This window comes from Mizuhopecten yessoensis, unplaced genomic scaffold, assembly GCF_002113885.1.
Source record: "Mizuhopecten yessoensis strain PY_sf001 unplaced genomic scaffold, ASM211388v2 scaffold716185, whole genome shotgun sequence".
Classification (NCBI taxonomy): Eukaryota; Metazoa; Mollusca; class Bivalvia; order Pectinida; family Pectinidae; genus Mizuhopecten; species Mizuhopecten yessoensis.
The window spans coordinates 145,262-158,237 of record NW_018479990.1 but is presented as its reverse complement, the minus strand read 5'-3'; the positions used below and the strand labels follow the sequence as shown (position 1 = coordinate 158,237).

General features: G+C 34.6%; 1 protein-coding gene across 18 annotated transcripts in view; it reads right to left on the bottom strand.

Annotated features, from left to right (window-relative positions):
• The window catches only part of LOC110441994 (serine/threonine-protein kinase 25-like), a 54,961-nt gene that overhangs the window by 22,861 nt on the left and 19,124 nt on the right, over positions 1-12,976 (bottom strand). For 11 of the 18 annotated variants that reach the window (XM_021485347.1, XM_021485348.1, XM_021485354.1 and 8 more), the window contains 5 exons: positions 12,472-12,580; positions 11,328-11,456; positions 6,214-6,309; positions 1,508-1,588; positions 1,130-1,189 (listed from right to left, as the gene is read on the bottom strand). In XM_021485347.1, coding sequence (XP_021341022.1) covers positions 1,130-1,189; positions 1,508-1,588; positions 6,214-6,309; positions 11,328-11,456; positions 12,472-12,580 — 475 coding nt within the window. The remainder of the gene's footprint in view (positions 1-1,129; positions 1,190-1,507; positions 1,589-6,213; positions 6,310-11,327; positions 11,457-12,471; positions 12,581-12,976) is intronic. The other 7 variants (XM_021485349.1, XM_021485357.1, XM_021485358.1 and 4 more) reach the window with 5 other exon arrangements.

Sequence of the window (12,976 nt, the reverse complement as noted above, 5' to 3'; positions counted from 1 at the left end):
TTTGTTATATGTAAACAGAGACAACTGTCATTGTGTAAATGTCACCCCTCTGCAAAAAGTTCCGATTTTTTTCAAGGAAGATAACTCTCACCCGGATCAAAGTGATTGTAAAATGTCAAATAAATTAATTCTAAAGCCATTGTGTATATTTTGTTCAATTACCCATTCTATATGTATAGATCTGTGTGTCCTGTTTACTTTTAGCTTGTAGATAATCACTTTTATCCGTACAAATTCAATAAAAAACACTTTGTGTAACATGTGTTACATATTTTGCGATAAATAAAATATTTGTAGGGTTAATTAGAAATGCTTCTTTTCATTTTATTATTGTTGTTATTGTTCCGAACAATGCCACACACAAAAAAACCCGGAAAATATTAAAATTGACGAAAATTCATTTTTTTGTATTTTTTCCAAAAAAGTCCCATGGCTATCGGAATGTTTAGATTTTCATAAAATCAACTCTACATAGTTGCATAACCATTATATGAAAGTTTCAACGAATTTTGCTGGTTAATTGCGAAAGTGTGGAGCCACCTTAAGTATCAAAAACGACAAAATGTAAGTAGGAAAATGGAATATACACGTACAAGGAAAACCGACTTGCTGACAAAATGCAAGAAAGCGAATAATGTCAAAAATTCAGCTGATTAAACATCTAGTATGAATCTAAATAAGATAAGATATGTTTAAAAGCAATTAATATGCCAAGGGAAAAATTCACTGTAAACACAAATTTTACTGCTGGACGAAAAGTTCACATTTCCTTTGTAAAACTATACACATGGTGGTAATTCACATGGGATGCGGTAGACTTATCACAAGGTCGTGGTAGACTTATCACTTGGTCACCGTAGACCTGTCACAAGGTCGCAGTAGACTCATCACATCGCAGTAGACTTACGAGAAAGACGTCAACAAATTATGCACATCTACATGAGCAAGATGAACCAAAACTGTGAATTTATCTCCGGGTTATAAGTGTAACTTTGTCAGACCGGCATGTAAATTTGATGTTTACAGTATAGGATTTGTTAATGAAAACTCTTGAGTTCCATCTAGTATTTTCTATCAACATGAAACACTGGGGTTATAATCTGTGTAAGTGCCACACAACACCACTTACAGACTCTTCAGTCCCTCTGCTGGCAAGGGCTGGCATTTTACCTCCATTGTTTATAATAACCTGTTGACATTGTATGTGTGAATTACAATGTAACACCTAGTTACAACACACACAATTTACAAAATATCAAAAGGTTTTTGTCTAAAAAAAGTAGTTCAGAATTCATTTTAGAATATTATGTCATGATCAGTTAATATAGATTGACGATGAAAATTATAAATATTTTTTTGATAAAAACAATTGTCTATATATCTCTACCCCTATATTATGATATTTTTTTAGTAAAATATCTGTGAAAATTCAAGCAAAATCATATATGTACAGTGAACGAAATGAAATTAAAGCTAGAGACCTTCTCTTTATTGGTCCGAAACTTACGTCGTCGTACGAGGCACTGATTACCGTTCTGTTATCAGGAGGCGCGGGGGCAGGGCGTTTCTCATAGTTTGAGTGTCGATTCTACGTAACAGTAACACAGAACTATAGAAACACACACCATTGACTAGTCAAGAGTCATCCTTACTCTCAAAACTCAAATCCATTTAAAGACCCGTTTTTCAATTAATTATAGAAAAAAAATATCATATGACATGTATGCATTTTCTGAACCTATCACTTGTTGTGTTAATGCCTAACCTGAACTATCTGACAAAAGTGAAAATGAGGGGAGATAATTCTCACAGATTAACAAGATTTTTGCATTGGATAATATATCCTTTAAAATTACATAACTGTAAATATAATTCATTGTCCAATTGTTTTAATCAAGAAATAAATTTTAAGAAAACAAAATCACCTTCATATATATTAAGAAATATCAAAACTGAAGAAAAAAACGATTATCCAAATGGATATATCTTAATTGCTATTTGTAAAACAATGATATCTTAGATAATCAAAGGTTTTGATTTTGTGTTTCGTATGATACAACAAATAGTGAGAAGAAACAGAAGCAAAGTTTGTAAAGACACTGATGCTACGGCCCTAAACCTTTAGATGTTTTACATCTCTTATCAATGTCCTTAGAACAATATATTTTACATAATATAAATTAAAAGATAACAAGAGGCCCAAGGGCCTTAGCGGTCACCTGAGTTATATCATAGATACTGGTAGCTTTATTTTATTGTTTAGATGTGATGTGGAAATCAGCATGTAAACTAAGTGAAATTCAATACTTGTCATGTCATCAATGGATAAGAATTTGAAAATATTGGTAAATGTTTCCTTTGGGGCCCCGCTCTAGCCCCTGGGGATGGGGCAGGAATCCTAATTTTACAAAGTAAAACTCTCATTTACCCAAGATGATTCTGACTAAGTTTGAGCAATTTTCTGCTGAAAATATATAAAATATATACCGAAAAGTGTTATTTCCCTATATAAACTATATTAAACGTTAACCCCTCCCCAAGGGAGAACGGATAGCTCGGGGTCCTGATATTTTCAATTTAAATAAAGCCCCTGATGATCTTTCTTTCCACGTAAAGAAAATCACTGTAGTACCTCTGAGTCTGGAGAAGAAGATTTTTGAAATATTGATTAATTTTCCCTTTGGGGCCCCGCCCTGGCCCCAGGGGTCGGGGTAGGAATCTCAATTTTACAATTTGAAACCATCTACCTCCAAGGATAATTCTCACCAAGTAAAAATAATTTCCTACAGAAAGTTGTCAAAATATACCCAAAAGTGTTATTTCCCTATATAAACTATAGTAAACTTTACCCCCTCCCCAAGGGAGAACGGATAGCTCGGGGGTCCTGAAATTTACAATTTAAGTAAAGCCCCTGATGATCTTTCTTTCCACGTAGAGAAAATCACTGTAGTACCTCTGAGTCTGGAGAAGAAGATTTTTGAAATATTGATTAATTTTCCCTTTGGGGCCCCGCCCTGGCCCCAGGGGTCGGGGTAGGAATCTCAATTTTACAATTTGAAACCATCTACCTCCAAGGATAATTCTCACCAAGTAAAAATAATTTCCTACAGAAAGTTGTCAAAATATACCCAAAAGTGTTATTTCCCTATATAAACTATAGTAAACTTTACCCCCTCCCCAAGGGAGAACGGATAGCTCGGGGGTCCTGAAATTTACAATTTAAGTAAAGCCCCTGATGATCTTTCTTTCCACGTAGAGAAAATCACTGTAGTACCTCTGAGTCTGGAGAAGAAGATTTTTGAAATATTGATTAATTTTCCCTTTGGGGCCCCGCCCTGGCCCCAGGGGTCGGGGTAGGAATCTCAATTTTACAATTTGAAACCATCTACCTCCAAGGATAATTCTCACCAAGTAAAAATAATTTCCTACAGAAAGTTGTCAAAATATACCCAAAAGTGTTATTTCCCTATATAAACTATAGTAAACTTTACCCCCTCCCCAAGGGAGAACGGATAGCTCGGGGGTCCTGAAATTTACAATTTAAGTAAAGCCCCTGATGATCTTTCTTTCCACGTAGAGAAAATCACTGTAGTACCTCTGAGTCTGGAGAAGAAGATTTTTGAAATATTGATTAATTTTCCCTTTGGGGCCCCGCCCTGGCCCCAGGGGTCGGGGTAGGAATCTCAATTTTACAATTTGAAACCATCTACCTCCAAGGATAATTCTCACCAAGTAAAAATAATTTCCTACAGAAAGTTGTCAAAATATACCCAAAAGTGTTATTTCCCTATATAAACTATAGTAAACTTTACCCCCTCCCCAAGGGAGAACGGATAGCTCGGGGGTCCTGAAATTTACAATTTAAGTAAAGCCCCTGATGATCTTTCTTTCCACGTAGAGAAAATCACTGTAGTACCTCTGAGTCTGGAGAAGAAGATTTTTGAAATATTGATTAATTTTCCCTTTGGGGCCCCGCCCTGGCCCCAGGGGTCGGGGTAGGAATCTCAATTTTACAATTTGAAACCATCTACCTCCAAGGATAATTCTCACCAAGTAAAAATAATTTCCTACAGAAAGTTGTCAAAATATACCCAAAAGTGTTATTTCCCTATATAAACTATAGTAAACTTTACCCCCTCCCCAAGGGAGAACGGATAGCTCGGGGGTCCTGAAATTTACAATTTAAGTAAAGCCCCTGATGATCTTTCTTTCCACGTAGAGAAAATCACTGTAGTACCTCTGAGTCTGGAGAAGAAGATTTTTGAAATATTGATTAATTTTCCCTTTGGGGCCCCGCCCTGGCCCCAGGGGTCGGGGTAGGAATCTCAATTTTACAATTTGAAACCATCTACCTCCAAGGATAATTCTCACCAAGTAAAAATAATTTCCTACAGAAAGTTGTCAAAATATACCCAAAAGTGTTATTTCCCTATATAAACTATAGTAAACTTTACCCCCTCCCCAAGGGAGAACGGATAGCTCGGGGGTCCTGAAATTTACAATTTAAGTAAAGCCCCTGATGATCTTTCTTTCCACGTAGAGAAAATCACTGTAGTACCTCTGAGTCTGGAGAAGAAGATTTTTGAAATATTGATTAATTTTCCCTTTGGGGCCCCGCCCTGGCCCCAGGGGTGGGGGTAGGAATCCCAATTTTACAATTTTGAAGCCTCATCTACCAAGGATGATTCTGACCAAGTTTGAAAAAAATCCATCCACTGGTTCTTGAGAAGAAGTTGAAAATGTAAAAGTTTACGCACGACGCACGACGCACGACGCACGACGGACGACGGACGACGGACGACGACGGACGAAAAGCGATTGGAATAGGTCACTTGAGCAAAGCTCAGGTGACCTAAAAAGAAATCTGTTTAATATCAAGGAACATGCTTTATGCATGCATCTGAGGAAGGATGGAAAATAAGAATAATATCACAACTTGGCAAATAGCACTTGTTTTAATTCTGAGAGTGGATTCCTAAGTTTTATAGTTTTGAAGTGATAACCTCAACATATCCCAGCATCTCCTTTGCAGTAGATTTATCTAAAATTTACTTCCAACATCTTCCTCTCACTAAGTGTAAGATTGAATATCCACTAAATTGACCTCAAGAAATAACCCTCAATGTTCTAGCCGATCATAAGTCTGTCATAGTGGCCATTTTGGATTTTGGATAAAAACAAAGTTGTGCAACTACAAATGCCCATCAATACTCGTGTGACATTTCACTAGAATCCACCTGGTAGTTTTTTTTGAAAAGAGCTTGAAAACTTAAAGACAGAAGAAGAAAGACGACTATAAAAACAGGTTAAACCAACTAACTCTTCCACAAATTTGTGTAGAGGACTTATTTGACTAAAAAGGAAAAATTAAATTGTTGATATCAACAGTATTTCTGAAAAAGTGAAGAAAATATATAGAGATATTTTAAAGTAAAGAAAAATATAGATATTTGAAAGTAAAGAAAGAAATAGAGATATTGTCCAACACACGTGTATGCTGGTTAACACCTCTGAGACAAGAGAATTAAGATTACAAATAATATGGATCAAAATACATGCCATACAGATGTTACTGGCTAGGTGAAAAGAACACAAGACCAAATCAGGGGATGATGTGTTTCAAGTGGCATCCTGGGAAAGTCATGCAGCGGTAGAAAATAGCATTCCATAATTACGTATTACTAGTTATAAATTAACATCGGATCAGTATTCCGTAATTAATATTACTGGTTATAAATTAATATCTGATCACATAAGGCGGATATCTTGATAAAACTAGAAACAATGCTTCTGATAACTACAATCAATTCCACAAAATGATAAGAGCTTTTCTTAACATTAATAGTATAATTCAATTCAGTGATTGTAAGAAGGCCAAGAAATACACCGGCAGATTATTTATGCAGATTCAACGACAAAGAAAATTGTTTTAATTATTTTCTTCATATGTGGTGACAAACTGTTCCGTACTAAAAAGTTATATTACTCACAAACGTTTAAAAAAAAAAGAATCTTCTAAAAATAAAAGTGCCCTATGGAGTAAGATAACAATGTGAGAATGCAGAATACCTGAAACACTTCGTTTTACTAATTTGGCCTCGTAAGAATAAAACTAAATGCACACAACACAGGGTTACCAGGCTACAGCTGTTATTGGTACAACACTGGTCTAAATAGTAAGTCCTGTTACAACACTACGGCCACTCAACTTACGGAGTCGTCCTGCCCCCCACTGGGCGGGGCAGGAGGTGCGGGTCGCTTCCCAGACTCCTTCGACGTCACTGCCGCTGGGGAGGCGTGTATCATGTTCTAAGTAAGACAACATGCATTTAGCTGTTAACCGCATGCAGAGCCACTCAGTTTGTGTTGCAGTTCACATTCAATGTTAAACAGTTTCAGACACTAATGGTTACCAATCCTTTCAGACATTTGTGTTACAGAAGATTACACAATCAAGACTATTTCATGCATTGCAAGTCAGCATAGCTCATGACACACAAGTTTATCTCCATACAAATAGAATTGAATAAACACATCAGAGCAAGACATTGCAAAACAAAAATTCCCCAATTACTTCAGACACTGTTTATATTGCATAAACTATAACATAGAGATGTCAAGACTCGATCTCGGTCATTTTAACAGAAATAACAGCTTTCAAATTATAAATTTCATTCTGAAGAGTCCGACTGGATGTTGAAATAGGTGATCCGCACTACCGTACTTGTTGTACTAAAACCCCAAGGTGCTTAACCTTTCACCACTGTAGATTATAATGGACTCATCCATATCAATGCATGGCAGAGTCGACTATAGTTACATAGGGGGGAAAGGGTTAAGGATTGTATAGTTTGCATGAGATTTAAGTATACAAGAAATTGCTACATGAAAATTATTACGACAAGTATCTAATCTTTTTTAAGGATTCCCATACCACAACAAAGCCGCAAAATATAATTCACGATTGGTCATTTGCACTTTGTAATTAATGACAAATTTGAAAGATACACAAGAATGCATATATTGATAAACCACACTCTGGTAATTCTAAATTATAAAAATTCTGGCACAAATGACCAATACATAAGTAGAATGTAACCTTAGTAAAAACCGTACAGAAGTCGACGAGACTAGAATATATTTGTTCCACGTATAAATGCTCCTGTTTTGATGTAGAAAACAGTTAATGGCATTTCTCACCAAAGAATGGAGCTAAACCCAAACACTAACAAAAGTCCAGAAACAGAAAATACAGGTCACAGTGACCTACTTTTGATTAAACGGTGAAGTACTTTTCACAATGTACTGAGGACTTTCGTATTAAAGAAGTATAATTCAAAATCTGGCCAAGACATCGAGTAGACAGACCAAAAAGACGAAACACTTAACCCTTTCACCACTGTAGACTATTATGGACTCATCCAGATCAATGCATGGTAGAGTCTACTAAAGTTACATAGGGGTTAAAGGGTTAATGGCCTCTCCACTGCTATCTGGTTGGGGCATACAAACTTGTTTGCCACAGTAACCTAGAATCTCAATTTTCCTTTATATAATCCATAGAAATAATGTCATTTACAGCACCTACCACATGCTTTTCTAGTTCATAAAACAATAATAGCCCTGACTCTGTCATAATGAACTAATAGGTTGGTACCTCAAGGTTTTTACAATAATGAAAGCACAAAACAGTCTTTGTGATCAACACATTTGATGTAAAAATAGGGTGCCACCCTTTTTCCAATAGAAAAGCTTTTTATCAAAGGAGGGTGCCTATTAAAACAAACTTAAACTTCCTTTCACGGAAAAAATGTCATGCAATTCAACTTGGTGGTAACATATGCATGCAATTAATGTGTTATAGAGGCATCGAACAATCAGGAAAAATCATGTCAGAAGAATTTCGAAAAATTTAAAACCAGTTACATAAATTCCATAAATTCCAATATTATTATTACAACATAACTTTAAGAGTGTCTTTTTCAGCACATTTTACAATTGGGGCCATAGAAATAACTTCAGAACGGTGGATGGGGAACTGAATTGGGGAAAATACAACAAGTGTGATTGGTGTTTTCTTAATAAGTAAAAAAAATATGTATCAACTATATATAAACTAAGTATTACATACTGCATCACAAATTGAATCAACGAGGTGCTATTTTCTTGCTAAATATTATGTACTGTATCACAAATTGATTTAGTGAGGTGCTATTTTCTTACTAAATATTATATACTGTATCACAAATTGATTTAGTGAGGTGCTATTTTCTTGCTAAATATTTTACATACTGTATCATAAATTGATTTAGTGCAGAGTTATTTTCTTGCTAAATATTATATACTGTATCAAAAATTGATTTAGTGAGGTGTTATTTTCATGCTTAATATCACATACTGTATCAAAAATATATTTAGTGAGGTGTTATTTTCTTGCTTAATATTTTACATACTGTATCAAAAATTGATTTAGTGAGGTGTTATTTTCTTGCTAAGAGAAGAAAGTGTAATCTGTGCATTGTTAAAATGGCTATATGGTTTTTGACAAGGTATGTTTTTTAAACGAGTGTGTGCTACATCAGTTGTGTTTGTGAAGGAACTGTCTATGATGTAATCAATTGTTAAAGGACTGAATGTAATGATTAATCATATCATAGTAAATGAACATATACAGTTTAAATGGCTTTTAAATAATGAAATAAACTGGAAGATCTAGCTGTTTGTCAGTCTTGATCAACTGCAACCCGATCATCATTTTTATCAATATTAGTATTGAAATAAATCTTTTAGCAGAAGTGCTGATTTGGTAGTTGCTGCCTTCTGCAAAAAGCTCCAAAATTAATCCCATAACTATGACCCATAATATAATATAATATAAGATAATATAGTCATACATACAAACCAAAAAGGGAAAAAATCTAAAACTGTGTTACATGTATTAGTAAAATATTGTTCTGTGAGTTTCCTGTTATATATACTTGTAAGCATTATATATATATATATATATACTTTTATAATCTATAAGTGTGCAAAATATAATTTCTATCACTTTTATATCACTTACGATACCAGAAGATTTATTTTGTTGTGTGTTAGAACAATATTAGCTCAGTAGAGATACGTTGAACAAAAGACATACATCTATGTCCAAAGAAACGAGCGACAGAGAAAGGAAAAAAAAAATCCAAAATTGTCTGTTGTGATTGACAGATATACAAAATTAATTGGTTAATAATAAGTTAAATAAATTTGTCGTTTGATCTTGTTCTTAGTATGAAGTCCCGGTAGTTTTGTAACACTGAAACAGTCTACAGTCACCAATACCTCAATCGAGAGCAATGAAGTTTTGGTTCTATATTTTTCACACAATTTTTTAAGATTGTTATGTATCTATTTTCCTCCTCTTAACAAAATTACTTTTCTCTAACAAATGATCTGGCCATGAATGAAGACTAACAAATGATCTTGCCATGAATGAAGTCTAACAAATGATCTTGCCATTAATGAAGACTAACACATGATCTTGCAATGAATGAAGACTAACAAATGATCTTGCCTTGAATGAAGTCTAACAAGAGCACTTACCATGAATGAAGTCTAATAAATGAACTTGCCATGAATGAAGCCTAACACATCATCTTGCCATTAATGAAGTCTAACAAATGATCTTGCTATGAATGAAGTCTAACACATGATCTTGCCAAGAATGAAGACTAACACATCATCTTGCCATTAATGAAGTCTAACAAATGAACTTGACATGAATGAAGTCTAACAACTGATCCTGCCATGAATGAAGTCTCACAAATGATCTTGCCATTAATGAAGACTAACAAATGATCTTGCCATTAATTAAGACTAACAAATGATCCTTCCATGAATGAAGACTAACAAATGGTCTTGCCATGAATGAAGTCTAACACATGATCTTGCAATGAATGAAGACTAACACGTGATCTTGCCATGAATGCAGACTAACACATGATCTTGCAATGAATGAAGACTAACAAATGGTCTTGCCATGAATGAAGGCTAACAAATGATCTTGCTATGAATGAAGTCTAACAACTGATCCTGCCATGAATGAAGTCTCACAAATGATCTTGCCATTAATTAAGACTAACAAATGATCTTGCCATGAATGAAGACTAACAAATGAACTTGCCATGAATGAAGACTAACACATCATCTTGCCATGAATGAAGACTAACACATGATCTTGCCATGAATGAAGACTAACAAATGGTTTGACCTTTCCATGAATGAAGACAATGATTTGCAACTTTGTTTATTAAACAAGTACAGCTGGATTACTGTTTTGTACGTAAATTTATTTATTTTTTTAGAGAAAAAGCAGTTAGGAGTTACCCATTATAATAACATAATAGCAAATAACAAATTATGAGGGAGTGGTCCAAAACTTGAAATGCCGCTACTGAAATGATTGCATCCAAAAACTAAAACCACAACCTCTATAAGTAATATTACAAACTCCAAGGTTTTTTTGGTGTGATTTTATGAAAAAACTCCAAAATGTCTGATGACACAGGGATGCAAATTTGTGTCATTTTTTCCATTTTTTTTTTATAAATAGTAACTGTGATCTCATACTTCACCATTAATCATTTAGTCTTTTACAATATCCATCATCAATAAATCTTTTGAATACGTATGAAACCATCGTACAAACAACAGAAAGGAAATTGTGAAAACCGGGATCACTACATCAGAAATTCTGATGTAAACATTATCAAAGAAATCCGAAACCTTGGACTTGAAAGATTCACTGCAGTGTTTTTTTTTTTTCATTTACAAAGAATAAACTTATACCAACTTTACCCGAGCACCACATAAACATAATTATTACCACCAGTCTATATAAGTCAGAAACTGAAGAGTCTAGCAGCCATTTTAGAATTTCTCAACTTCCTTATTGTCTGTAACAGTTTCATTGACTGAATTAAATGTCAGTAACTTAAGACCTTGATGAAGTAATGACTTATTCAATGTTGTGTGCCCTAAACACCAAAGCATTGTGACAATTTCTGAATAAAATATATTTGGGGAGACTTCTAATCTAAAAAAAAAAATATATAAACAAAAGTATACCACACATATGCAGCTGTGCATTAAAATAAAGATGTGCATTCAGAATTTAAAAAAAATAAATATATCTATATATACACAAAACGACTCTTTTCACTACGACAGTACAAGCCTCCCACTCAAAAGCATGTCATGTTTGATTGATCACGTTATTCACGCGATGAACCAGCGAACAGCACAGAGGCAGAGGGTTCAGCCAATCACAGCACGCCCAGACTTACATCATCATCGTCAATGGGGTAGTCTGCCTCCGCCTCCTCCACGGGGATGTCTAGGGGCGGGGTTGTGCTCCTTATCAACCCTTGGCTCCCCATAGTGAGGGCCGATCCAGAGCTAGGGTACATATTACCCTGGACAAAACAACATGCACAAAAATCTACAAATCAACTCAGCTGACAGCCAAGAGCCTCGTAGCTACCATGCACAATTTAAATTTCATTGGGGAGAATATAAAAAAATTTTATGTCAATCCTTAACTGTGATTAACAATCAAATTCAGCTCTGAAAACAAAATTCAGAAGGTGAATTTGATTTAATTGGTCTAAGAATTTATTATTAAAACAAAATGTATTGTTTATCATGATTAAAATTCATGGTTAATAAGTATATTTAATGTTTCCCTGCAATAAAAACCCAAATCAAGCTTCTATATAAACCCCACTGTATCACCAGGCTTTAACATAAAAAACCTCTAATCACACATTCCAGTTAATATACTAAAGCATGCTATGGAATTTTAGATTAGTGAGCTGGTAATCTAAACAGATTATTTGCTTTGTTGTCATTCTCTATCATTTTCCCCCCCAGATTAAAATATCAGTATTGAAAGAAAAAAGAAAAAAGAAAAAATTGTTGTTTTTTCACCCAAAAAGGACCTGCGCACTATACACGAGTGCAAACAATACACGAATATTAACGGTTACACAAATCCTGTAGATTCCAATCACATGGGGAAGGAAAAAACAGAAAAAACAAAGGATTTCAGCTTACACTATATCTTCATTTAAGATACCCTGTTACCTATTGCCTTCATCTGTCACAAAGCAGGACAGAATTAATACAGGATGTGCCTCAAAGTTAAACACAGCTAGTTTATCAATAAAATATCTTAAAATATAATACATTTAAAAAAAAAAAAAAATTGAATGGTATGCAACTTTTCTGTTTTGATTACAGCCAGTTCCTTTTTTTATATCACCCTGAACAATTCTAAAGGTCACTTCTAGCCCCATGACCACACCTTGGTAACAGCATCCAGTATCACTGTTTATTGACCATGCAGTCATTACACACCCTGACACTCATGCCTGTTAAGTCGCAAGACTTAAAGTTAATAAAGAACTTGAACTTGAACCTCTGCCTTACCTGTCCCTTGTCTTGACCATTAAGGTTTGCCATCAGCTGTTGTTTGACCACATCGGCTTCCTTCATTGTCATAATCCAATCAACTTGCATGTCATTCTCGTCAACCTCCCTGTAGGAAAGAACAAACTCGGGGTGTAAGTCAGGGGAAATAACTCTAGGATTTTTTCCCCAAAAGGTGATGCATTTATTAGGCAGTATATCTGCTTAAGGTGGCTCCACACTTTCACAATTAACCGGCAAAATTCGTTGAAACTTTCATATAATGGTTATGCAACTATATCGAGTTGATTTTATGAAAATCTAAACATTCCGATAGTTTGGGGACTTTTTTGGAAAAAATACCAAAAAATTGAATTTTCGTCAATTTTAATATTTTCCGGGTTTTTTTGTGTGTGGCATTGTTCGGAACGATACCAACAATAATAAAATGAAAAGAAGCATTTCTAATTAACCCTACAAATATTTTATTTATCGCAAAATATGTAACACATGTTACACAAAGTGT